The 27,704-nt window shown below is 42.4% G+C and overlaps 3 protein-coding genes across 12 annotated transcripts in view; 2 read left to right on the plus strand and 1 right to left on the minus strand.

The window, feature by feature from the left end:
• The window catches only part of ASAP2 (ArfGAP with SH3 domain, ankyrin repeat and PH domain 2), a 191,293-nt gene extending 185,541 nt beyond the window's left edge, over positions 1-5,752 (plus strand). For both annotated transcript variants that reach the window (XM_050950703.1, XM_050950705.1), the window contains one exon: positions 3,094-5,752. In XM_050950703.1, the coding sequence (XP_050806660.1) occupies positions 3,094-3,168 (75 nt within the window). In that variant the 3' untranslated portion in view covers positions 3,169-5,752. The remainder of the gene's footprint in view (positions 1-3,093) is intronic.
• Positions 5,753-10,484: 4,732 nt separating this feature from the next.
• On the minus strand, positions 10,485-24,730 carry ITGB1BP1 (integrin subunit beta 1 binding protein 1). 7 transcript variants are annotated; one of them, XM_050951027.1, is made up of 8 exons: positions 24,593-24,690; positions 24,010-24,038; positions 20,449-20,550; positions 18,158-18,236; positions 16,238-16,374; positions 14,185-14,277; positions 12,136-12,285; positions 10,485-10,968 (listed from the first exon to the last, which is right to left on the minus strand). In XM_050951027.1, exons 3-8 carry the CDS (start codon positions 20,518-20,520, stop codon positions 10,897-10,899), a joined length of 603 nt encoding a protein of 200 aa, XP_050806984.1. In that variant the 5' UTR covers positions 20,521-20,550; positions 24,010-24,038; positions 24,593-24,690; the 3' UTR covers positions 10,485-10,896. The 7 variants fall into 7 exon arrangements, with proteins under 7 accessions (XP_050806984.1, XP_050806980.1, XP_050806983.1 ...); XM_050951023.1 differs by having other exon boundaries at positions 23,940-24,038; XM_050951026.1 differs by having other exon boundaries at positions 24,567-24,683.
• A 57-nt stretch (positions 24,731-24,787) lies between these two features.
• CPSF3 (cleavage and polyadenylation specific factor 3) overlaps positions 24,788-27,704 on the plus strand; it is a 65,154-nt gene continuing 62,237 nt past the window's right edge. Inside the window, exon 1 of one of the 3 annotated variants that reach the window (XM_050950748.1) lies at positions 24,788-24,933. In XM_050950748.1, coding sequence (XP_050806705.1) covers positions 24,863-24,933 — 71 coding nt within the window. In that variant the 5' untranslated portion in view covers positions 24,788-24,862. The remainder of the gene's footprint in view (positions 24,934-27,704) is intronic. The other 2 variants (XM_050950746.1, XM_050950747.1) reach the window with 2 other exon arrangements.

The following is a 27,704-nucleotide window of genomic DNA, read 5'->3' on the forward strand; positions in this document are numbered from 1 at the left end:
TTTTGACTGGCCAGCTGCTTGTTGCCCATCTTTTGAGAGCTGGTTTTACAGACTCCTCGCTTGGATGAATTACACTGCTCTTCTCCTCCCGCACACACACACTGCTTCTTCTGTCATCCCCTCCCTCTGCCTCCAGATCTACTGATTTGATTGAGAGCAAAAGGTCTAGGGTTCAGACAATAGCTCCTAAAAAGTTATCTGCATTTTTAAAGAATGGAAGAGGGTGTCTTCTTTCATAGAGATCTATTTGCATTTTTCAGACATGCATTGCCTATGCTTTAGCCAACATGGTGCATGGCCAATTTGATCCTACAAGGATTTCTTGATCCTCCCTGTCACTTCGACCTAAGAGGACAGTGTTATGGAGTATTTTATAAGGTGCCATGAAAGGTTGTCTCTGGAAAGTACCATCAGTTGATGTAACGTCTTTCATGTTTATAAAATCTGTACTTTATACATATGCATATGAAAGATTACATAACCTACCCACCTGTCCTTTTTAAAATGAATGTAACCTGGAGGACTCCCTCTGTCCCCTACACGGCATTCAAATATGGGTTTTCTTTACCTATATTATCTAATGGACTTTTCTGAATATCTCACTGTTCTCCACTATCCCCTTTTTATCCTGGGGATGCTGTTTCCATACAGTCTTGAACTGATTTCCTTCACATAAAGTGCCACTATTAGTCCACTTATCCTCTGGCTGGGCACATGACCTCTTCACAGGCTACAAGTGGTATGTCAGTGTAAATTGTTGAAAGCCTATTTGTTCTTCTCTATCTTTCACTAAACACAAGTGTACTACATCACCTACAAGGCCTGTGGAGGTTTTTCAAACATCTCCAGTGTGGCATCATTCTCCCCTATAACCAGGTTTGTTACGCACTATTCTTTGTTAGGTCCTATTAATCATAAAAGTATGTTAACAATTATTATGAAAAACAATTCTTCCATTAGTTAGTGAGATGAAAGAACATGTGTAAACAAATGTATATGTGCATCTTATTTCTCCTCGTGTCCAGTGAGGAACAACCTCTTTTCTGGTGGCAAGTAAATGCATGATAGGCCTGACCCTGGAGGATCCTGTGCCTTTAAATCTAGGACAAATGCCACCGCAACTTAGTTTTTAGCCTTCCTCACAGACCAAAAACTCTGGATGACTCTGCTTCAGCTGGAGAATGTGAGATATGAGGGGGAGCTGCTGTTCAGGATCTGGGTAATCCTAGGGAGTTTTGGAGCTATTTGGAAATCTGCTAATTCATTATTTTCTGAAAGATGTGAAGGAGAGAGCAAGTGGCACTCTGCTACACATTGTGCTTTGGATCCCAAGGGTATGTCTACACTGCAATTAAAGAACCATGGCTGGCCTTTGTCAGGTGACTTAGGCTTGCAGGGCTCCGGTTAAGGGACTGTTTAATTGCAGTGTAGTCATTTGGATTCAGACTGAAGCCATCTGCAACCCTTTCCCCAAAAGTCTGTACTGAAATTAAACAGCCCTTTAATGTGAGCCTGAGCCCGAGTCAGCTGAGACAAGCTAGCTGTGGGTGTTTAATTGCAATGTAGACACACCCCAGGAGTTCACTCCGGATTGTTTTATTGCTCTGAGTGACTAACATCAGTAAGGTTAGGAGAACTTAAGCTGTTCGCTTCCACCACTGAGAGCTGCAGTTAAAGTAACTCCATCAATTTTTGAATTTCCTCTCAAAGCTAGTGCTTAGTTTTCTAGCTGAGAGGAAATATATTTAGTCATGTATTTTTCCAGAATCTGCTGAGCTAAATCAGGTTTTCTGTTTAAATAGGACAGTTACTGGTAAAATCACTCACCTTACTTCTTTTTATATTGTTAGATGTCAAAATCACCATAGCAAAACTAATAGCAATGCTTTGTACGCTGAAAAAGCCTCATAGTTTCAACAGACAGATTGAAAAACACTCATGCCAGAATATCCTGTAGACTAGCCCTGTGGCTAGGGTCTCCAGTAATTTGGGAGACCCCTGTTCAAATAACTGCCCCACATCATGCAGAGGGGTAATTGAATCTGGGTCTCCCACATTCTGGGTGGGTACCCTAACCGCTAGGCTCAGGGTTATAATGGAGAGCAGAGGGCAGTAACCTTTGGCATCCGGCCCGTCAAGGTAAAGCCGCTGGCAGGCCAGGCCAGTTTGTTTATCTGGAGCATCCGCAGGCATGGAGCCCTGCCACTCCCACTAGCCGTGGTTTGCTGTTCCCAGCCAATAGGAGCTGCGGGAAGCACTGACTAGCACGTCCCTCGGCCCACGCTGCTTCCCGCAGCTCCCATTGGCCAGGAATGGCCAACCATGGCCAGTGGGAGCTGCGGGGCTCCATGTCTGCGGACGCTCCAGATAAACAAACAGGCTTGGCCTGCCAGCGGCGTTACCCTGATGGGCCGGATGCCAAAGGTTGCCGACCTCTGATGGAGAGTGTGTTGTCCTCCTCCACTCAGTGTCTTGTGAATCTAGTCCTTTGCTCTTGTAAAAATGCCTGAAATCAAAATGAAATAAATAGGTTGAAACTAAATATTTTGTTTGGACTCAGCTAGAAAGTTTTCTAACTTTTTGATTTGCTGAAAAATTTCATTTTCAGTTCAACCTAAAATTCTTTTTGATTTTTCAGAATTGCCAGCAATTAAAAAAAAAATCCATTATTCACCCATCTCTAATTGTATGTTTGTATACTGCCTAGTACAGTGGTGACACCATCCAGATTTGGGAACTTTACACACTTACCTGAAATATTACCATTAAAATTTTCCTGTGTCTCAGGGCAGCAAACCCTTTTGTACTATTTCTTTTCTTTCCTTTATTTATAATAAAACGCAAGGCTCCAGAACTGAGGGATATAGTGGCTTGTCCTGACCTATAGACATAGGGTCCTCCAGAACACAGCAGTCATCAGCATTCACCTACCACCAGAAAATAGGTTCTTCCTGCTAGTGTTAGTGCTTAACCGGGGGAAGAGAGGAACATGACTATTGTTAGTGAGTAACTTTGATGTGAATACTGTAATGCTCTTTTGAGACTTAAGTTATTTTTATTAACTTGAGAAAACATATTGCATGTCTTTTCTAGATTGGCCACATCGATGGGGAACCGAATCGTAAAGGAGCTTTCCCAGTATCATTTGTGCACTTTATTGTCGACTAAATTGCTACTGACAAGTGGAGAAATGTCTAACTTCCAGCTGTTGTAGAAATCTGTTTTGCTTTGTTCCAGCCAGAACACTTCCTGAGTCCTATGTGCTTTAGCTGCCCTATTATTACCACAGTTCTCACTTTGGAATTTAAACAGATTTTTTTCTGTGTAACTCTTCATCAACAATTAGTTTAAAAAATATCATTCCAATTATATTATCTTTTTCAAGGTGAAATGAAAAGCATTAAAAAAACCAGTTCAGGTGTCAAACTATGTGAATGTGCCCATTAAAATATTACAAATAACTTACAATAAATTAGTTCAAGATTGAGTTCTCTTCTTTCAACCTGGCATAGGTCAGGATTCTGTGTCCCCAGAGTCAAGGAAATCCGTAACACTTAGAAAAAGGCAGCGAATTCTGCTAGCTCCCTCTCTTGTTTTAAGTTTTAGACCCCAACCCCACAAGCTGTGTACTTCTGAATTGCAAGTATTGAGCACTCTATGTGCTAACCAAGGACATCAGCACTTGCAGCAGAAGAAATCTTGACCTCTGAACTTGGGTGCCTTGACAGGTAAAGCTAAAAAGCTTTTCAGTTCACCACTAAAGGAGACTTCTTTCTTTCAGATTTAATGTAGATATTTGCTTAAAGCTGTTTGAACTCTGTTAGCTAATTTTCTGAGTTTGACACTGTTTCTTTTATGCTGCAGGTATACATAACCCTTTTTGAAATGTCATTTCTGTATGTTACATCCATTTTCAGTCATATTTAATGTGACTACTGCTAATTAATTAAACCTCCTAGCAATATTACTGAGTTACTAAATTAACTCAAGGATATGAAAACTGCACTTCCTGAAATTTACTTAAAACTTTGTAAGGATGATAGATTGCAGAGCATTTCTTAAAACTGTTTCCTTATGTTGTTTAGACTTTTTGTATTCGTGAATTTTCTTGATCACAGTGACCTCTTCATACACACAGAATATCTTTAGTGGAACATTTAAATTACTGGATAAGGATAAATATCTGAAAACTCACAAGTACGCGTCAGTTATGTCCTATTCCATACAATTTTTTTTAAAGTGTGCCACTACCTTGCAAGTAATTAAATACTAGTTTGCTAACTCACTCTGTATTTATATAATATACCCACATCTATGGTAGCTACACTGTTAAACTTGTTTACTATTTTGTGAACAAAAGACTAGGCCATTCATAATTCCCAGTTGATTGATGGAATACAACAAAACATCAATAGAGATCCAATGTCATCTTGATGTTTGTATATTGTGATATCGTACTGGTTCTTTTGTTTATGCTACAGGAAAAAACTAAAAGCATAGGATTAGAAATCCTTGTCTAGGTCACATTGGCTTTGATCACATGTTTTGTGACTAGTGTATTTCTAGATTTATCAAGAGAACTTTGAATTCCTGACAAATGGTGTCTGTTGGCCTCAGTGTTGTAACAGGAATGAAAAAGGCCAGTGCAATGTTTATATTGAGAAAAATTATGTGGTATTAATGCTGGAACAGTAAAGCTGGTGATCTCACCTTTACATCACCTTTCTTAAAATGGTACAATTGATAGACAACCTGTCATTTCTTCGAGAAGCTGTTGCTGCATTATAAATGGAACAAACTGGAATGTTTCAGGATACTTTGTTGCAAGTTTTGAAGCTAATTAGTCTGCATTTTCAAAGTTCCCAGTAAAATATGTGATATTAGTAATAGTTTAGCACTACAGTTTTATTCACTTACTGATAGGTTCAGTTTGTTTTCTTGAGACACTATTTTGTATGTTTCCGTTCCTTGGGTAGAGTCTAGAAAGGAAATGGGCATATTATTTTGCACAGTTCACTTCTATGTACAGTATTTTTAAACACAAAATCTTGTAGCATCTATAACAGCCTGCAGTCAGTCTTGATTATCTGGCATCAGTTACATCCTATATAAACACTGATGCAAATTTAACTTCAGCTACACTAGAAAGTGTGCAGACTTTCAAAACTTAATCGTGTTAATTGGTACATTTGATGGGAAACAAGTAATATTTCAGAATATAATTTAATGGCACTGTGCTGTTGGTAACAAAGATCTTACCGTCCAGCGAAGAAATTGACTAAAATTTGCCCCAGGTTTCAACAGTATGCTCTCTCAATGTTTGCTCCTCTGGGAGAAGAAAATTGCAGAAGAGATTCTGAACAGACTGTAGATATATATTTATAATTAAAAAGTTATTTACTTTTAGCTCCAAGATTTTGGCATGTTTCATGCCCTTTTTCATCAAAGCTGACTTCAAGAGATCATGATTCAAAAATCTGTTACTAGGCAGATTAGTAGGTTGCTGTTAATTGTTTTTAAAAGGAGCAGTTGACATTTAAAATGCAGCTTAGAATGGTATTTGAGATGTATAATATTCAATTCAGTTGTTTGATTTTGTTGGTTGCAGAGCAACTGTATATATTGTATAACCGAAATCAACTCTTATTTTCGATGTCCTGGATGCAGTGATTTATAATTAGAGCATGATTAATAAATTGACTCTCATTAACCAGTCAAATGACTGGAAAAATAAAACTACTTTTAAAATCAACTGACAATTTCCGTTATTTGATTTTGTGCAACTTAAGCAATGTTTGTTTCAAAAATGTAAAATGATAGCTGCTCCAGAATTGTTTGCTGATTTGAGGTTTGTTTGTACTTGCACTTATAATCAGATATTTAGAGCTGGAAGGGACCATCAGAAGTCATCAGGTCCAGATCTCTGAGCTGAGCAGGACCAAGTAAACCTAGACCATCCCTGCTGGTGTCTGTCCAACGTGTTCTTAAAAACTTCCTATGAGGTGGATTCCACAACCTCCCTTGGAAGCCTAGTCCAGTGCTTAACTACCCATGCTGCAGATTAAGCTTCAGTGGACCTAAAGGCTAATTGATCGCTATCCTCTTTATAACAGCCCTGAGCATATATGAAGACTTAACAAGCCCCTCCTCGCTCTTAGTTTCTCAGGATAAACATGCTCAATTTTTTTAATCTTTCCACATAGCCTGTTTAGAAAACTTGACTTTTTTGAAGCTCTCTAGGCCACAGGTTGAAAACCACTGGTATATGGACCCCTGGGGGTCTGTAGGCTGTCTAAGCGGTCAATGAGAGGTGACTGAAAATAAAGTTTCAGATCCCAAAAAAGGTATTCAATTTTTCTGATGAACTAAAGTATGTGAATACCTCCACCTATTGGTCAAAACCTGACAGTTGTTGTTACCATAGAAACCCACAGTTTAGCGTCCTGTCTCTCACTGAGTCAAATGCAGGGCTGAGCATGTGCAACATCTATCTGTTCAGTCAGGTTTTCAATCTAAGACTTCTGTGGTAGGGGTCTGCAGACTACAGGTTCAATTTCCAAAGGGGTCTGCATCTCCATTTGAAATTATTTTTGAGGTCTGCAAATGAAAAATGGTTGAAAACCACTGACCTAGACCCTCTCCAAATTGTTCAGATCTTTCCTAACATGTGGCACCCAGAACTGGACAAAGTACTTTAGCTGAGACCAGCATGACAATTATCTCCTTTTTCTTATATATGACATGGGCTCTGTGACTTCTATTGCAGCCCATGTGGCTGACCCCGGGGCTAGCTGCTCAGGCAGCCCTGGGGACAGCCACATCAGCTACTGGAGCAGCTCTGCAGTCACTTGCACCAGCCACTGCTGGAGTAGCCCTGGCTCTGGTGGCTATGGGCAGCTGGCCCCAAGGATTGCCCAGGCAGTGGCCAATGCAGCTGGCCCCGGGGACCTGTATGAACAGCTGTCCCCAGGAGTGGCGGGAGCTGCTGCAGCTCAGTCTCCTGGCAGTGGTCCCAGAGTGGCCAGAGCAGCTGCTGGCACCCCAGGGCTTAACACATACTCCCCAGCAGCAGATCCCCCAGAGCTTCTCCCCAGCCACTGGTTCCCCTGGCAGCACCCATTTGCCCTCATACCATAAATACCCAATTGAATCTGTCATGGACAGGTCATGGGCAAGAAACAAAACAAATCACGGCCCCATGGCCTGTCCATGACTTTTACTAAATTTTTATTATAAATACCCATGATTAAATCGTAGCCTTACATATTACATTCCTGTTAATATGCCTGTAATAGGGTGTTCACCCCATACAGGATTGGAAGTAGTTAAATTGGTGAGGTGGGCCAATTAACTCCCCAGGCTGCAACCTGGAGGAAAAGCTAGGGTGCAGGGGTTTATTAAATGAGGCCCAGCTGGGCAGGAACAGAAAGGGCCTGTATAAAGCCCAGGAGTTGAGCACAGATGAGGGCTGCAATCACTCCTTGGGAGGAGAGGATAGCCCACAGTTGCTCTGTAGGAGGAGGTAGTTTGGAGAGTGGTAAACCCAGACAAGGGAAGTTAGGAGAAGGCTCAGGGGAATTGCAGCAAGAAATAGCAGTGCAGGCCCTGGCTGCTAACTGCAGGGCTCCTAAGTTGGAGCCTTGAGTACAGGCCCAGGTTCCCCTACCAGCCACTGAAGAGAGTGCCTGGGATGATTTTCTCCAGGAAAGACTTTTTTACACTCCTCCCTGGAAAGGGGAACCATGTAGTGACCTGGCCAGAAGGCCAAGGCACAAAGAAGAGGCTAAAGGTCTTGGAGTAAGAGAGGAATAGGAGAGAGACGGCCAGAGGAGGGCGCAATGCCTGGCTGGAGCTAATCCCCAGGATGGCCAGGAGGAGGCACCACCAGCAGCGAGTGAACCCTATGACAATGCATCACATTATTTGCTCATTCAATTAGTGATTCCTTATAACCTCCAAATCCTCTTCAGCGATACTATTACCTACCCACTTATTCCCTGATTTCTAGGTGTGCATTTGATTTTGTCCTTCCTAATGAAGTACTTTCACGGGTTTTTTATTGAATTTCATCTTTTTGATGTTTGTTAGACCACTTCTCCAGGTCATTTTGAATTCTAATCCTGTCCTCCAAAGTGCTTACAACCTCTCCTAGCTTGTGTGTCATCTGCAAATTTTCTGAGCACTCGCCACTCCTTTATCAAAGTCATTAATGGAAATGTTGAAAAATACGAGACTCAGAACAGAGCCCCACTATGTTCACCTGTTATCCCAAGAACAGACTCTGGGATCCCAGAATAGCTCTCCTATTGCTTGCTTCCTGGGTTCCCCACATGTTAACCTATTAATCTGTTCCTGCAAAGTGAAAGGGAAGGGCCTGCCCTAGTAGAATTGCCAGCGTTTACCAAGGATCTTCCTATGCTCTTCAGGGAATTCCCCAGACTAGATCTGTTTACCCTTGGACAGACACCCAGGCAATATGCTTTCAAAACAAAGTATTTTCTTACAATTAGTTACACTAAATAATCAGGGAAGATTGATCTAAACAACAATCAAAACAAACTTAAATCCCTTAAGTACAGGTTAAAAGTACCCAAACCATAAACATAGTGAGAGCAACACTAAGCAGCTGCATTCTGCATGCAGTGATTTAGTTGCCTGCAGTTACGGACTGCAATCTTAAACCTGATACATACAGAACAATGTAACATTCATAACATAGACACAGATCTTTATTATAATGGACATAGACTCACTAATCCTATTCCTATTCTATATCTTACACTATAAATAACATGCTTACTCTCTGTAGTCTTCTCTCCCTCTGCTCTGTCAGGACCCTTTTCTGCTCTGTCCCAGCGTCCTGGCTGCTGCTACTGTTCCTTCTGCTCCTAGTATTCTCAACAGACCGACCAACTGACTCTTGCCTGCTGACTGTCTGCCTTTTATTCATTTTTACCAGCCACTAGACCAGGGGTGAGCAAACCTTTTGACCTGAGGGCCATATCTGGGTCTGGAAATTGTATGGTGGAGCATAAAAGCTCATTCAATTGGGGATTGGAGTGCAGGAGGCCTCAAGCTGTGGATGTGGGCTCTGGGGTGGGACTAGGGATGAGGGGTTGATGGTGCTTTGGGCTGAGATTGAGGGGTTTGGAAGGAGGGAGATCAGGGCTGGGGCACGGGAGGGTGGCAGGCTCCAGGTGGCGCTTACCTCAAGCAGCTCCCAGAAACAGCGACATGTTCCCACTCCGGCCCCTACATGGAGGTGTGGCCAGGTGGCTCTGTGTGCTGCCCTATCTGCAGGCACCACCCCTGAAGCCTCCATTGGCTGCAGTTCCTGGCCAATGGGAGCTGCAGGGACAGCACGCAGAGTCCCCTGGCTGCCCGTACACATAGGAGCCGGAGAGGAGGATGTGCTGCTGCTTCCAGGAGTCGTGCGGAGTGGAACAAGATCCTGACCCCACTCCTCAGCTGGAGCGCCAGAGCGGCGCAAGCCCCAGACCCCACTTCCTCACGGGAGCTCAAGGGCTGCATTAAAACATCTGGTCAGCCAGATGTGGCCCTCAGGCCATAATTCACCCACCTCTGCATTAGACTCTTTCAGACTGCTTGTTTCCCAATCCTGTTATTAGCATACTCTATTTGCCAATCACCTTTAAATCCTCTCTGATTGGTTCATACTTTGACAGATTTAGCAGTTGTGATTAGTTTATCAAAGCTGTTACACAACTAGTCTGAGTATTATGGTCTGGTGACCCACACTTAAGTTTTGGATTGAGCATGCCTGACTGACCCCTGTGTGCAGTATTGGAGTGACTTTTTCTTAACCTCAGTCCACATTTGCCTGCCAACATACTAGTTGTAGACCAAACTGCTTAAACGGCCAACTCCCTCTCCTTGGCTGTGTGCTAACATTCTACACACAAATTACCAAACTCTTTAACTGTAAACAATTAGCTCACCTATTCAATATGTATGCAACTGTTAACTTATGCATCTTAATGTTAAGATCTACTGTTGCCACCCTATTTATTTTTCTTCACCAATCTAGTTAATTTAATTTCACTTTTTCAACTATTTTCAGTTAATGGTGGCAAAGCAGTGTTTTCAGTGCTGTGCTTAAAAACAGATTAGAGCAGCTCAAAATCTTTTGCGTCACATCCTTCCAGTTTGACAGACAACTACTCTGAATACGGTTTTGCACCAACTTTACAGGAATTTCATCTAGACTATATTTCTCTAATTTGCTTATGAGAAAGTTATGCTTTTGACACAGCCCCACGTGACAAATCAAGATGTCACGTCACGTTACAGTAAGTCTGCATAAGGCCCCAGTGTAATCCACAGCAACATACAACCTCTGATATGCAGATAAGTCAAGTCTCATAAGCATTTGCACGTTCCCATTTGACTACTGCTGTTGCGTGTTCTACCTAAGCTATGTAAACAAAGATGCCCTCAATACTTTGACGGTTTCATAGACAGTATTTGAGGGAAGTGTCCAACTTTTATTTTGCAGTCCTCCAATATTTACATTCATGTACAAAACACTATTTGGTACAAACTTCATGTGCAGTATAAAATTTACTGTTCATGGTTTTATATGAATCAAAATGTAAGATCAGCGATACTCTGCAATTACTTCTTCAGGCAAGTCTTGGTTGGGCTGTGGGTTTCCAGTTGTCACCAGGGTAAATATCAAAATAACTTCTGTCCTATTTACGAAGTTCTATTGTTCTCCTTTTGCACAGTGTTAATGATCCTTCTTCATGCAGTTAAAGGCTCACTTCTATTCCATTCTGAAATGCTTGGTCGGTGACTATAGTCACAAAGGGGAGCAGTACTTCCTTCCAGCATGAAGTGTTCTTATACTGTACCATGACACACAGCGGCAGAAATTCAAGACTTCTCTGATGTTAAAACTGAGTCAAAGGCTGTTGATAACACTTTGCAAATAGCTTGTGCTTGTTCCTGTGTTGTGTAACACCATAAAAATCAGTTAATCGTGCTCAAAAGCATATTTTCACTAGCATTTACTTAAGTGCTCTGGCTATTACATGATGTATTTCAGCAAAAACTCCCATCTGTTAAACTTCAAGCAGAACATGATTTACATAATGTTTTCAGCGCTTATACAGACTGAAACAGGAGAGCTGTGTGTTAAATTCTATTGTTTGCAATTATGCCTGCAGACATCTCCGTTTTAAATTAACTTAGGTGTGAAAAAAAGACAATTTTTAGTCTTGTATTATTTATGTTTATAGGGTGTAACCAGCATCCTAAAGTTACTCCACTTGCTCCCTTATGCCTTTGCCAAACCATCTGAAGCGTTGGTAGCATGGAGACTAGAAAGCATATACTACCACAATACTCTGGCACTCTCTCATCTGCTGCTTTCCTTAATATACCACAGGAGGCGATCAGCTCCTCCAATGGCAATATAACGCCAGACTGAACGCATAGTGCCACTGATACGATAGCCCTGCTGGAGGAACAGAGCAAACATGGAGAGGGAAAAAGACTGTTGTATTTGCATGTACAAAGTGGAGCGCTCTCTAACCGCTATCTTTACCAGTTGTCAGGCGTAGCACAGCAGATTGGGCATCATCAGCTACACTATAATTGCTTCACTGATTAAATAGGTTTTTGCCTAGTCAGTCAACGTTTTACTAGTTGAAGACAACTGGGCACAACTCCTTTTGTTGCCAGTACATCCTTTTTTACTTATTTTTTAGGAAGTACAACTATTATCCATAAGGATGGGAGAATTGCACATTCCAAGGGATACTACCTAAAGAACTAAGGAAAAGGCTGGTCATATGATACCTTTGTAATTTTAGAGCAGTAAAGGTAGTGATTCTCAAACAAAGTTAATCCACTGCATCCTATGATTTTTTCCCCCTTAAATATGGAGCCATTTATTCTCTGTGAAAGCAGTTAACCCTTCAGCTGCCAGAAGGCTGTGATTATGCAAGAGGTGCTACACCTGGGCTATCCCATACAACAGTGCAGAATGTTACCACTGGGTTTCTGTGCTGTTAAAAATACCATGTTCTAAGTGTGAAGCATGAAGGTAGTGAAGTTAGACACCAGAATGTATTGGTACCTAAATTAAGAACTGTAAACATGAATTCTTACCAGACTATTACACTGATACACCCAGAGACTGTATTCTTCATAACCTGCATCTGTCGTCTTCAAAGCCAATAAACTCTTTCCTGCTCCCAGACCATCATCGTAGCAGACCATCCGCACAATTAAATACAGAGCATGTCTATGTAAAACATCCTACAACCGTATGGCAAATTCAAGTTACTCTAAAACAGGGCACAGACATTGAAATTTTCTGCATGCTTTCACTATTAACGCAAGTTGCCTTTCACATAATCCTTAGTAGACTTTAGAACGGAATGCTCAGTCTCACTCTGTGCACTTGTTTACAGAAGACAAACCCTCCCATTGTCTCTGGTAACATTTCCTTAGATTATCTCCATGACATTTTGAATCTTCAAATGAGGGCAATAGGTAAAGATTAAAAAGAACAAATAACCAAACTAGTAGCAGTTTAGCATAGGACCAAGATACAATGCACAAATTTGACCGGGGGGGGGGGGGGGGGGGGGGATGGGTAAGAAATATCTTGTATCCCTCTGCTGCTGTTCTTTTAGTTAGAGTCGAAGCTGTCCCCATCTATCCCATTCTTACATATCTAAGAACATTTTTGGTTGCTATAAATGACGATGAAGCTTTAGACTCAGACTATTAAACTAGAATAGTTTTTAGATGCATACTTGAAACAAATGGCATGAAAATCAGCAGAAATAAAACAGCATACGGTCTGCAGATTTGAAGATATCTTGGAGGAAGACAGACATGTCTAGGGGGTCAGAACTACAAAAGGTATAGAGTACCTAGGTTTTATACTACAGGATATTGATGAACTCAACAATGAACTTATAAACAGAGCAGGAAAGGCATGGACTAAACAGAGAGAAGTGAGCAGAGTGATCTGCAACAGGAGAATGCCTATCAAATTGAAAAGTAAAAGCTTTAAGATGGTAATTAGACCTGTGCTTTTGTATAGCTCTGAATGCTGGGCACCGAGGAAGAAACAGGAGCAGATCTTAAATACAGTGGAAACATAAATATGAAGATGGAGGCTTGGAGTTGCAAGGGTGGACCATGTTTGGACAGAACAAAATTAGAGGAAGTATAAAGATGGTACCAATGACAGAAAATCTGAGGGAATCTAGGCTTACATGGCTTGGGCATGTGAAATGAAGATGGGAAGAATATATAGGAAACAGGGTGTTAAACTCTGAATGGGAGGGTAAGAGAAGGGTTGGAAGACCCAAAACTAGATAGTTGGATGTCATAAAGAGGATGGGGTTAGCTGTGGCATTTCTGAGGAACTGCTTCAAGAGAGACTAGAACGAAGCAGAAGGACTCAAAGATCTGACCTCGTACAGATGGGACTAAGGCTAGAACAAGAGGAGAGGAGAGAGCAAGCATAAAGAACACTGGGACAATGAAGAGTCAGCGTTAGCTTGAGGCCTGGAGTGGACATGTGCTCTTGTTTAGGGTCTGAAAGATGGGATTTATGAGGGTAGAAGACCATCCCCCACTTCCATACCCACCTTATCCAGTGAAGGCTAAGACAGACCCTAGTGGGGGAGGGGGGAAGAAGGAGGAAAAGGAATCAAATTTATAATCCAGAAAATATTGAATCTGCTGGATCAGCCTTGGTTAGAGACTTTTACCAGAGGGCGGCAAGAGAACCACCAGCAGGATAAAAATTACTAAACCCAGGGAGGGTGAAAGACTTTTTTTGGGGGGGGGGGGGGGGGATTCTCACTTGCCCCTGAAGGAGAAGACTCTTGCTTCGGCTGGAGGGCCAAGAACCCCAGGTCACCCATGCACGAGGAGGAGAGTACAGACTACATTCTGAAGAGAAGATCTGAGTCAGTTTGGCTAGAAAGGCAAGAACCTCCTGTCTCTCTGTTTCAGGTTAAAAACAAAAACTGGAGTCTTACTCTGAGATCAGAAGTTTTGAAATGGAAAATAATTACTGGGTCATCCAGTGTCCTTTAACTGCAAACTCATCAGGGCACTGATAAATGCCTATTCCAGAGTCGCCCACCATCCAACTTCCACCAAATAAAGCCCTTTAAGAAAAGACACACTTACATACTGATCAGATGTTGAGACTTTAATACCGTACTTAGAAACTCCCATAATGAACTCTTCTTCAGATGGAACAAAAGGTAACTTTCCGTCTTGCTTTGGAGGGAAACAAAAAAAGCGTTAAGTGTACAGAGGACATAAATAATGAAACTATTCATTAAAATCTGCATTTTCTCTGTTCTAATTTTATTTCAGACTACTGGAATATTACCATTAATGGGGCTGTTCCCCACAAAGCAGTTTTCTTCTTTAAACATTCCTTGATACAATGGGGAACACTGCGTTTCTTTTAGTTATTCAGGATTGGAAAGGGAACTTTTTATGGAGAATGAGGTTTCTTACAGTCCCTTCCTTTGTGTTTGTTCTATGGCCCAGCTACACTAGCAGTGTACTGTTTCAGGGACAAACAGTGCAGGCAGAGGAATGCTGATAGCTGCTACATCTTGGTGCACTGATGCTGCTATTGGCAATGCTTGTGCAACATTAGGAACACTTTTGTATACGGCTATGAGTGCTACCAGCAGATATGCTATACTTGCAATATCTAATTTCTATAATATAAACTGGCATTTAGGAATTCAAGTACTGAGCTTGCAAAGGAACTGTCATAAACAGATAGCTAAGGGTTAATGTCTCTTTCACCTGAAGCACCTGACCAGAGGACCAATCAGGAAACCGGATTTTTTCAACTCTGGGTGGAGGGAAGTTTGTGGCTGAGTCTTTGTCTGTCTGCCTGATTTTCTCTCAGCTTTGAGAAGTGATTTCTGTTTTCTAATCTTCTGTTTCCAAGTGTAAGGACAAAGAGATCAAATAGTGAGTTATGTGGTTTCTTTTCTTTGATATTTACATGTCTATAGTTGCTGGAGTGCTTTGAATTGTATTCTTTTTGAATAAGGCTGTTTATTCAATATTCTTTTAAGCAATTGACCCTGTATTTTGTCACCTTAATACAGAGAGACCATTGGTATGTATTTTTCTTTCTTTTTTTATATAAAGCTTTCTTTTTGAGACCTGTTGGAGTTTTTCTTTTCTGGGAAACTTCAGGGAAATTGAGTCTGTACTCACCAGGGAATTGGTGGGAGGAAGAAGTCAGAGGGAGATCTGTGTGTGTTAGATTTACTAGTCTGATTTTGCATTCCCTCTGGGTGAAGAGGAAAGTGCTTTTGTTTCCAGGATTGGAATTACAGAGGGTGGACTCCCTCTGTTTAGATTCACAGAGCTTGTGTCTGTGTATCTCCCCAGGAGCACCTGGAGGGGGGAAGGGAAAAGATTTATTTCCCTTTGTTGTGAGACTCAAGATTTTGGGTCTTGGGGTCCCCAGGGAAGGGTTTCGGGGGGGACCAGAGTGCCCCAAAAACACTCTAATTTTTTGGGTGGTGGCAGCAAGTACCAGGTCCAAGCTGGTAACTAAGCTTGGAGGTTTTCATGCTAACCCCCATATTTTGGACACTAAGGTCCAAATCTGGGACTATAGTTATGACAGGAACCTTCACCATTTTTTTTAAAAAATAAAAGCTTTTTTGTTTTTATTCCTTTTCATACTACAAAGATCAGCACAGCTCAGAGTGAGCTACATTCTAGCTTAACACAATGGAATTATAAATGGCCGTGAGTGGTCAGGCTCTCGCTTTTATTCCTCAGCTGAAAATTTCCTCTCTGTTGTTGAGAAATGTTGGCATAAGTAGTCTTTTTTCATGGAGACTGCCACAAGGGCTCGAGACAGACTCTCTAAAACTGTAGCTTTCTGCCACCAGCAAACCCCTGACGATATTTGTTCAATCATGCCTCAGGTTTCTGCGTCAACAACACTGCTTCCTGCAGTAGCAATTTGTTTTTCTGAAGTATACCCTTCAACTACTAACCAGGAGGTAGCTTGGCGGCAGTTGAGTTCTCAGCGCGAAGGATGCATGTTTTAATACAGTACATTATTTGTACAGTTTAAGGCACTTCAGAAATAAGATATCTGATCATATTATAAATACACAGTAGGAAGAAACACTGGTTAAAATATTTTGATGTATTTGTATATGTTTTGTCTCTCATTATAAAGACTTACCTGTGCCACATCTATGTAATTTATCAAGTCCAATGGTCCCTCCAGACTCTTGCTCTCATCAAGTTTCAATTTTTCAATGGCACCAACATATTTAACTCTAAATTCTGCACAGGTATCTGAATTACTGTTGCTTTGTCCTATAACAAAAGAACTGTAAATTCAAAGAACTATTCTACTTAAGCAATAACATCTGTTGTTCCTTTGGTGCTGAAAAGTCTCTTTGGTCTTTTTTAAACTATGAATTTTGAATAATCTTTTGCTCCCTTGGCTCAAACACTGGATCTCCACACTGAAATAATTATGAAACAGGAAGGGTAGCAAAGACACCTAACACTCTTGTGTTATTTGGTTCATAGTATACTAACCTCATCTTTCCTTAACTTCTGATGGGATGATTCTTTTTAGTGTGCTACCACAGAACGGTCTTTGGTACAGAGAAAAATTTGACGACATGAGTCTATTGTAAAGTATGGTCTACTCTAACAGAAAAGTTGGGCAACTTAAACCCAAGATTTTTTTTTTTTAAATGTACAAGAGCTAACCATAGCTTACAAAACAAGAATTTTTTTTTGGATTTATACATCCCCCAGCCACGTTGAGACCCGAGAGTGGAGCATTTAGCTGGTACACACAAGAACTATCAAGTGAAACCAATTGCCGTGAAAGTCTCTGGCAGCAGGGAGTTGCAGAAGCCTTTCCCTGCTGCCTTCTCTCTGCCAGAGCCTTTCACTGACAGATAGATATAGTCACACACTGCAGTGTTTTACGGTGGCATATGTAGACACAGACTCTGGGGAACACACTGGACACAGAATTACTATTTTGCCTTCGGAGAGGTGAATATTCTTTTTGGTATTATAGCATCATGTTAAACATTTTGTAAATACAAGCACTAAGTATTTCCACTTTCTTCATGATATGCATAAACACAGAAGCACAATGAGAAGCCAGTTCTCTGGGCTGAGGGCTTTATTCAAAGCCTAGTAAGTCTATGAAAATGCTCTTAGATCTCATAGGGCTTTGGATCTAAGCCTGAAACTTCTTTCCTCTTAACAACACATCCCTGTAACATACACCCCTGTGACCAAGTGCTAGGCCAGAAAGGCTGAGTCAGCACTTTGGTCACAGCAGCTCCAATCAAGCGAGGCTGAATGGAGCTGACTGAACAGAGCTGTGTCTAATTTGTGTTGGGGGCAGGGCAGAAAGGCTAATTAAGCCATTAGCCAGAGCCCACAAATAGGCACAGGACTAGGGTGATCAGACAGCATGTATGAATAATCGGGATGGAGTAGGGGATAATAGGCACCTATATAAGACAAAGACCCAAATATCAGGACTGTCCCTATAAAATCGGGACATCTGATCACCCTACACAGGACAGAAATGGAAAGGGGAAAGCAGGCAGTAAGGGGAGACAGAGATTGCTTTCCTCTGCTTGTTATAGGAGCTGTATATGTTATGAAGCTGGTGAGACTCCATTTGTAAATAAACTGCACAATGTGTTGGACCAGCACAAGGGTCTCTGAATAGTTTGTAGACCAGAAGAGAGGCAGGAACCACGAGGCTCTGCTACAATACCCTGTTGTTTCAAACCGATCCCTACCATTGCACCTGTTTCCTTACCCTCCTTTGCCTTCCACAGTCCTGCTACACCTCTCTCTGAACTTCTGTATATCTTCTTGGCATTTCTAGTCTCAAAGATCACTTTCTATTCTAGACTGCAGCAGCTCATGTGCTAGTAATTGGGCCATCTAATAGGTTTGCCCTCAACTGACTACATGTACATGTGTAAAGCATCATTCACACAATGTGAACTGACATTTTCTCACCTCTTCCCTTCTCCCAACTTTTACACACAATCCTACATTTTATAAAATTCATCCATCTTCAAACAAGTCTGTCTCAGCACTGGTTACATACCTGAACTTTTAGTGGAGTCTGTATCTAGACTAGCCACAGTACTCGATCTGGAAAGTCCACCAAGACTGGAGTCAACAGACTAGTTATAGGGGGAAAAAAAATATAAAAATTCCAGTTAACTGAAAATGTTAATTTATCTTCAGATTTTCTGCCCCTACATACTTCATTATAATCTTCTAACTTTTATGGTCCAGCGCTATTTAAAAGAAATTAGATCAAGTGAAACATGATCAAAAAAGTCATACTTCTCCAAAGGATTGGTATAATAAAACTTGAAAGAGTATCAGTCTGACTTATTTACACCAACGTAAACTGTACAAGGGTCTCTCAAAAGCTTTCAAACGTTTTTGAAACAGAGAGGGGAGAGACGGAAGAAAAAGCAGAGAAAATGAACTTTAAAAAGTTTATGTCCACCGTCTCTTTCCTTCAACTTAGCGTAACCTTTAGGAAACTGACAAGTGCATGCTTCTCACTAATATTTGATATAACATGACCTTTTTGCAATGAGATTTACATTAAAAAATGCAACCTTGTCAGAAACCCTACAAGATTTAAGTCATCATTCACCAGCTATCTGACAGAATGTACTTATTAGATCAGAGGACTTATGCTTTAAGATAGGAAAGAAATATTGTATAAAATAAAGAGAAGTTTTTTTTTTATTTGGCTAGCTTGTTCTGAAGAATCAAGCTCATTCTTGCTTTTAATGGCTATCTTAGAGGTTCTTGAAAGAGTCATAAATTATAAGGCCAGAAGGAACCACTGTGATCATCTAAAATGACCACCTCTGTAACACAGGCTATGGAAATTCTCCCAAATAATTCCTGTTTGAACTAGAGTGTTTCCTTTATAAAAACATCCAATCTTGATTTAAAAACTGCCAGTGTTTGAAAATCTACAATCCTGGTAAATTGTTTCAATAGCTAATTACCTTCACTATTATGAATTTGTACATTTTTCCCAGTCTGACTTTGTCTAGCTTCAACTTCCAGCCAATGGAACGTCTTATATCTTGGTCGACTAGACTGAAGACCCAATTATCAAATTTTTGTTCACAAAAACAAAATGTATGAACAGTGATCAGATCAACCCTTAACTTTTTCTTTGTTAAGCTAAACAGACTGAGCTCCTTGAGTCTCTCACTATGACATGTTTTCCAATCCTTAGTCATTCTCATGGCTCTCCTCTGAACCTAAGTAACTAATACTTCAACATTACAAAAAGCAGTAAGTATATTTTTTTGTACAACTCCTTTCTCGTGCTCTCATGGTCAAAGTAGTCTAAGTAGACTCCTAACTCAACATGAATGGGATTTATGCTTGTATGATGGAAAGACAGCATGCTACTTACAACCGAAAACTAATTCTGATATTGTTTGATTTCACAGATTAAAAAAAAAAAAGCAAATAAGATGTTTATCTCTTGGAACATCATGATCATATTAAAGACTCTAATAAACCAGCCAGAGCAAGGCAGTTAGCTATCAACATTTGCTACTTATTAAGCATCAGTGTGCTTGATGCTGTACATGACAAATAAAGATGCAGTCCAAACTCTGAGGGATTTACAACCTAAAATCCCCTTAATTCATCATTTGACTTGGGATGTTAACTTATTGGTCAAAAAAGGTCAAATATTCCATAAAAGAAATTCAGATTAAGTCTGACAATCGAAATTACTTTTCTTCTTTAGAATGCAAATCTCCCTAAGACTTTGATAATTTAATCTATCGCCCAAATTTACAACTATTATTAAAAGGGCAACATAAGTTCAACATGTATAAATATTGTATCAGTCAGCTGACTGACCTGTCACCTCTAATTAAAACAATGATTTGTCTTTGTGCAGATGCATTCTAGTTCTGAAACAGTACTGCTTTTACACTGGCATCTCTCTCCTTTTAAAGAATAGAAGGAATTAATTTCAGTTAGGGAGTATAAATGTCCCTCTTGAAAGCCAGAAAAAAAAGGGGGGAGGGGGTTGAGTTCTTAAGGAATACCATACCTTAACCTGTACCTGATAACACTTTAATTCCAGGAAGGGTTTCTGATTAGAGCTGGTCAGAGAAACGTAACATTTTTGTCAATTTGCCAATTTATTGAAATTAAAACATTCCACGGAGATGGTTTGATTTTTTTACTCCATTCCACCAGAAACAATCCTGTAGACCTGGCTAGCTGCCAAGGAGACTGGAAGTGCTAGGAGTCCCACTTCCCAAGCTCTCTGCAAATTGTTAGTTCACAGCAACTGAAACTGTCCCACAAACACACTATACTCCCAATTCAGCTTACCTTGCTTTTAGTACTGATTTCACTGCTTTGGGAGCTGCTGCTGCTGTGTCGTTTTTTCCCTTTTCTGAACATTTTTTCACCATAATTGGATCAAAGAAAATGCTAAAGGAAGGAGAATTAAAAATAAAACCTGTCACATTACACCTATAAGAGGAGGAGTCCCTGCCAAAAAACATGGTGGGCTTTGTGTGCAAAGTGGAGAATGGTGGGGGACCACTAGACTAATGATTCTGAGGATGGGACTGGGAGTATGAATCTATTTCTTATGACTGTGCCACTTGTGTATGGTTTCGGGCAAATCACTTGACCTCTCTTACTGAATTTCCCTATCTATAAGAAAAGGAAGGATTTTAACTTTCCTACTTTACACACATTAGAAAATTGATTCTTACAACAGCATTGTGAGGTAACTAATTAACAGAACATGTAAAGTAGCAAAGTTAAAATCCTTTCTATTCTTATAGATATGGAAATTCAGGAAGAGAAGTTAAGTGATTTGCCCGAAGCCGTATAGCAGCATAAAATCAGAGGCAGTCCTCATTATTAGGGTGTCATATTCAACCTCTTAAACTTCTCCTGAGGCTTGAGAACCAAAGGACTTACTTTATAAAGAGACATGAGGCTGACTGAGAACTTATGAAGCAGAACTGTTGTCCATCTCTGACCTAACACCCACTACATCTCTTCATCTGGGAGGTAGGGGAAGTTAACTGTACCGGACAGGGTTATTAAACCTTGTTTCTTGGACAGAATTAGGGAAAAGCACTCTCTGAACCTATTATAGGCCCCATAGAAGGAGCATCACATTACATGAACCAGAAAAATGGCTATGCTATATAATTAGGCTTTACTGTGGTAAGTTAAGGGAACTTGCAAGCAGTAACAGGCAGATGAGGAGGACTAGACATCTCCAAAGTCATCAAGAGTAGAGAAGAGAGAGATCAAAATCAGTTTGCCAATAAAATCGGCATCAGGGAAGATAAAGTTTAGGTGCAAGTTTCATTAAGTAAGCTTAGGCAACCCCATTTGATTTCCCAATGGTCCTCTAAACAAACAGCCCAGTATATTTGATCTTGAGCCTGTACCGCACTTTATTTGTGAGCAACAAAATTAAAAAAGGTGCAAACTTGGATGCAGTCCTACTAATGTAAGCACACAAGTGTCATCATTTATATAGCACGTGAAGGGCACAGGGCATTTTACCACAAGTAAAAATGACAGGTCCATGCCTTTTAGTGATTGTAACTAACTGAATCACTAGGCTTGAACTGTAAGTTTAGAATGATTGTCTGTGACCCGGGAAGCTCTTAGTGCCAACTGGCAAAGGACAAAGAAGGGATGCAGAGGGGTTACAAGGATCTCCTGGGTCTGGCTTACATATTCTAGTTCACCAAGGAGTATCACATGAAGTCTCAAATACAAGGTGGTGTCACAACAGTCATCTATATTGCAAAAATCATGTGTGGATGATACATAAGGAGTTCTGTATACACACTGAAAATTACAAGATAGCTAGGGACTGACCACCAGCAAAGGTGAAAAACGGGCTGTCAGGCTACGTCTATCCTCAAGCCCTATAGCGCAGGGGTGGCCAAACTGTGGCTTGCCAGCGACATGCAGCTCTTTTACAGTTAAAGTGTGGCTCATGGAGACCCCCACCCCCTGTTCTCTACCTACCAGATTGGGGGTGAGGGGATGGGAACCTCTGCCTTGCAGAGAGGTGATGCGGTAGGGGCTTCTGCCCAGCGGGGAGGGGGGGTCTTGGGGCTTCAGCAGTAGTGGGGCTGAAGCCCTCAGCCCTAGAAGATGCCTCCCACAGGGCTGAAGCCCCAAGTCTCAAACTTCTGAAGATTGTCATCTGTGACTTGGAGGGTCAGTAAGTTTGGTCACCTCTGCTATAGTTGCACACCTGTAGCACTTCATGGCCTGCCTACAGTTAAAAGGCTACATCTGCGCTGCTTAGCACTTCAGTGACTGAAGGGATCTCCCACAGTTGTAGGTGGTCCCCCTCCCCAAGAGGCTGTACCTAGAGTGATGGATGAACTCTTCCATTGACCTAGTGCAGTCTCCATGGGGACTTAATGACAGTGTACTATTCCACTCAGGGGTGTGGATTTTTCACATTCCTGAGAGGCATTATTACGCCAATGTAATTTTTCAGTGTAGACCAGGCCTCAGTGTAGCCACTCGCCACAAACCAGAGGTAGTAGCTAAATCAAGGGATTAATTTTTCCGTAAATCTAGCGCTGTCTATACCAGGTGTTAGGTTGGCTTAACTACATCGCTAAAGGATGTGCATTTTCACACCCCTGAGCAAGATTAACTTTTTAGTGTAAATCTGGCCTTAGACAAAAAATGTTTATCTAGCTGGCTGCTTATATGTAAATTTACTATTGTATAACTGACACTAGATCTCTTCTCACCAGTTTGAATTGAACGCTAATGAGGACTGTAAAAACTTCAACGATAGAAGAGTATCAGGTAGAAGCAAAGAGGAGGTAAGAAGCCTATCTTGAGGTGCATATTGAAGGTTTGCTCTAATATATTTGGGGGACAAAGAAGACACCCTGTCATCCTCCACTTAGGAAGTAAATGGACAGTGAAATTTTACTTCATGAAAGAGGGGTCTCAATGAGGCTTGATTGAAAACAGCGGAAAGAACTTTGTGTGAGATAATTTTCCTTAGACAGAAGGTTAACTTGTTAGGTTTTCTGGAGACTAAACTTAACTATGATTTTCTTTTACATATAGCCATTTGTTTCCAATATTCTTATTCACTGTCACTGAATCTCTGATCTTTGATAATAAACATTCTTGTTTTCACTATATCTAAGTGGCCTTAGTGAACAACCATAGTGTTCAGAAAAGAGAAAGTTCTGCATCTCATGTGCCATTTCAGTTCTTGGCACATCCAACCCAATTTGATAATATTTTATTAGCCACAGTGAAGGATGTGAGTAGGCATAGAAAGACTAGATTTTTATTGGTAAATGTTGATAAATGTCAATTTCACCATGCCCACACACACAAATGGACAAAAACTATTTCCATCAATAATTGAAATGTACAAAGTAAGACAAATGCTACTTGAGAACTTATTAGAGTTTGATTTAAGGATATTTAGTTTGCATATTTCGACATGTGATGCTGACAATTTGTATCAATGGTTGCAAAGCTTTAACTTTCTGAATCTCAGTGGCTACTGTCATTAATTACTGACTGATAACTCCATAGTTAAAATGTGTTTTAAGGTTTCCCCCTCATTTTTGAAAATGTAAATAAAAATGGGGGGGGAAACCTTAAAACACAATTTTGTGCAAAATTTTAATCGATAAAAATATTTAAAATGCTTATAATAAACATCAACACTACCCATCTAAATTATAAACCAATATACCAAATTTTGCCAAATCTAGATATGAGTGGCTGGAATTTGGCACAAAGAGACAAAACCTCAGGCCCTGCTTATAAACAGCACACACAGCGCTTACCAGGTGCACCTGACAGCCTCTTAAGGGCTTCAGTCACTTCTATCTGCCTAGGTATTTACATGGTGCTCACCGTCAAGGTATCTGACTCCAGACTGGCTCCTTAAGAAACAAGAAAGTTGGGGAACTCACACCCCCCGGGCTGGGGTCCCCACACCCCCATCCTGCCACAGACTCCTCCACCCCAGACACGTCCCAACACTGGGATCCTCCACCCCCGTCCTGCCATAGACCCCTCCACCCCAGACACGTCCCAACACTGGGATTCCCCACCCCATCCCCGTCCTGCCATGGACCCCTCCAGCCCAGGCACATCCCAGCACTGGGATCCCCCCAGCCCCACCCCCACCCCGCCATGGACCCCTCCAGCCCAGGCACCTCCCAGCACTGGGATCCCCCCAGACCCACCCCGCCATGGACCCCTCCAGCCCAGGCACCTCCCAGCACTGGGATCCCCCCAGACCCACCCCGCCATGGACCCCTCCAGCCCAGGCACATCCCAGCACTGGGATCCCCCCAGCCCCACCCCGCCATGGACCCCTCCAGCCCAGGCACCTCCCAGCACTGGGACCCCTCATCCCCATCCCGCCTCGGGACCCGGCGCCCCCCGGAACGAGGACGGGGCCGCACCGGCAGGCAGGGCACGCGCTCCTCACCGCAGCGGCTGGGCTCGGTACCGCCGGGGACTCGCCTTCCGCCCGGGACCCAGCACGGCTCCTCCACACTCGCTGCCCCAGGAACGCGCGTCTGCCGCCCCCGCGCCCGCGCGCAGGCGCCATGAGAGGGAGTGTGGGCGGCCCAGCTCCCCGGAAGCGGGGGGCGGAAGGTGTTTGCGGGCGGACCGGAAGTCGAGGCCGGGGGCTGGCGAGGGAGCCACCGAGGGGCCGGTTGTTCGGCGTCGCTGCGCTCGCTCCTCCCTTTCCGGGATGTCGGCGAAGAGAAAAGCAGAGGCCATGATCCCGGCCGAGGAGAGCGACCAGCTGCTCATCCGGCCCTTGTGAGTGACAGCGGGCGGCGGAGCAGCAGGGCGCTGGCGGGGGAAGGGGCAGCGGAGGAGAGTAGCAGGGGGCTGGGGCACTGGCCGGGGAGGGGCAGCGGCAGCAGGGAGCTGGGGCGCGGGTGGGGGGCTGGGGCGCTTGGGCAACTGCGGGAGGCTGGGGCACTGGAGGCCCTTCAAACATCACCTGCACTAACAGGGTGTCGCAAACCTTGAGTTTATGGCACAGCGTTAATGTCCTGTTAGTGTGTCTGCTCTGTCTGGAGTGACTGTCAGAAAATGGGGTAGACCCTCCCCTTCCCTCCCCGTAATTAGTTTTCACCAAGCCGGTGACAAACGTGAACTCCTGGATCACTCTACCAGTCTTACTATAGCATCACAGACATTCCCCTTAAACTCTCCAGTCTATCTTGCTACTCAGACAAAGGTTAGTGATAAAATGGTTACTTACACCAAACATCATATCACATTCAGGTTACTTCCAATCTCAAGACACCAGTCACTTACTCCAGATCAGTTAATATCCTAGACCTTACATAATGGACTAGTTTGGTAGCCCATTCTATAGTAAACTAACTAAAGGTTTATTAGTTAAGAAAAGGAAATGAGAGTTATTGAGAGGTTAAAATAGGTAAAATATGTTAACAGATGAGTCACAGTTTGTAATTCCAAATGATGACAGTGATGCAATAAACTGCCAGTTTACAAAAAGTCTTTTCAGAGTTCCCATATTGTCGCTGGGGATCTCTGCTTTGTGTCTGGTATACTTCCCTGTAAGAGTCCAAACAGTCCAGAGAAATAGGATCTTTCCTTGAATACATACTTAAAGCTTCTTCTCACAGAAAACAAGCTGACAGAGTCACTACCCCCGTGGGCTTTTCCTTTAATGACAAAGAGTAAGGAATGCATTTTGAGTCTTTGACCTCCAGTCATCACACACAGTGACCACTTGCTTTGAAATTAACACTTTTCTGATAAAATTCTTCATTTGCATTCCACAAAGCTTCTTTCTCGTTTGATGGGTTATTTAGTTACAGGGGTATATGCAGTGTAAATTATTGCCACAACATTATAACAGGATACAGCTAAGTGAAAACAATGCAAGTACCATTCCATTAGTTTTCATAAAATTTAAACAAGTAGTACATTCTTCACCAAAATCAGTCTTATCTATATTAGTACGCAAGTGAATTGGCTTGGGGCTCTGGCATGAGCTGACACCTAGTCTGTCAGTGTCACAGCGTCTCCTTCATAATCTAGACTCCCAAGTGTTTTACAGCACAGATCCACTGAAATGTAACCATCGCTAAGGCTCTGTGTTTGTCACAGAAGTCACAGATTCTGTGACCTCTGTGATGTCTGCAGCAGCTCGGGCAGCCCCTGGGCATGTCACACTGGCTGCTGCTGCTGCGGCAGTCTTGGGTCCCCCTGTCCCTCCCCCACAGCAGGAATTTGGGTGGGAGGGGTGTCTCGGCTGGGGATTGGGGTGTGGGGTGGTGCTTACCTGGAGGGAGCTCCTGGAAGGGGGATAGGAACACCCCTCCCCCCAGCTCCTGGCTCCATGTGCTGCCTCTGCCTGCAGGCACAACCCCCGCAGTTCCCAGCCAGTGAGTGGCAGAACCGGGGCTTGGGGTAGAGCGGAGGCAGCATGTGGAGCTAGGAGCTGGGTAGGGAGCCAGCCCCAGCACCCGTTGAATCCCCTGGGCCGTGAGTCCCCAACTCCGAGCACCCGCGGTGCTTCCCCAGCTGTGCCCTCCTCCCAAGTGCCCAGGCCGTCCCCCCTGAGCACCTGCAGGCCATGTCCCCTAGTACCTGTGCTCCCCCCCAGCATCTGTGGTGCCCTCAGGGCCACCCCTCCAAGCCATCTCCCCCCCGCCACCCCAAGTTTTAGTCAGGGGTATATAGTAAAAGTTATGGACAGGTCACATGATCTATCTTTGACTTTTATTAAAAATATCCATGAGTAAAGTGTAGTCGTGACCATTACTGGTGTGTGAGGGCAGCAGCTAAGCAAACAGAATGCCATCCAGCAGTTGCGGGGTGGGAAAAAGAGAGATTGAGGAAGACTGTTGTATGAGGCGCAAATTTAAAGAATCCATGATTCTTTTTAAAGTCCATGTAGTGTAGACAGTATCACTGTTTTTAAGGTCTCCTGTAAAAAGCCCACACAATAACTTCTGATCATGATGGTCCCTTATGGTCTGAGTCTATGAACTTGTGTGGATTCACTTTGGGGCTGATCCTGAGTGCTTCCTTGGAGACTCTTGCATCTCCAGGTGCCATTGTCTTCCTAGCATTGGATCCTTTCTGTTTCAGATAAAAGACTTGTGTCAGGATTTTAAACTGGTGGCAAGGAGTCCTAAGTGTTTTGCACTGGTTGCTTAGACTTAGAAGACATTCTCTGCATATAATTTAGTCAGTGTAATATTTTTTATGATGCTCCATAAAATGTTTTCAATATGTTATAAAATTAAATATGAGAATAAAAATAGAAATGATATAACTAAAGGAAAAGGCTGCAATATCAGCTTGGTGAGATTCTTGTCTTCTTAAGTTTAATTGGTCTGTGCAATGGATTTGTAAGAAGATTCAAGTATGGTTTAGTTTTGAAATAGCCCTTTATGGGTTTTTTTTTTAAACTTTCATAAAGCACAGCTTTCTTTCATTCTTTCTTTCCCTCCTTCCCTTCTTCTCTCTCACCCTCCCTCCCAACACTGCGATTCCCCACCCCCATGTGCTTGCTTGCTTGCTTTCAACAATTTTGCTTTGAG

Source organism: Gopherus flavomarginatus, chromosome 4 (assembly GCF_025201925.1).
Source record: "Gopherus flavomarginatus isolate rGopFla2 chromosome 4, rGopFla2.mat.asm, whole genome shotgun sequence".
NCBI classification, from domain to species: Eukaryota; Metazoa; Chordata; order Testudines; family Testudinidae; genus Gopherus; species Gopherus flavomarginatus.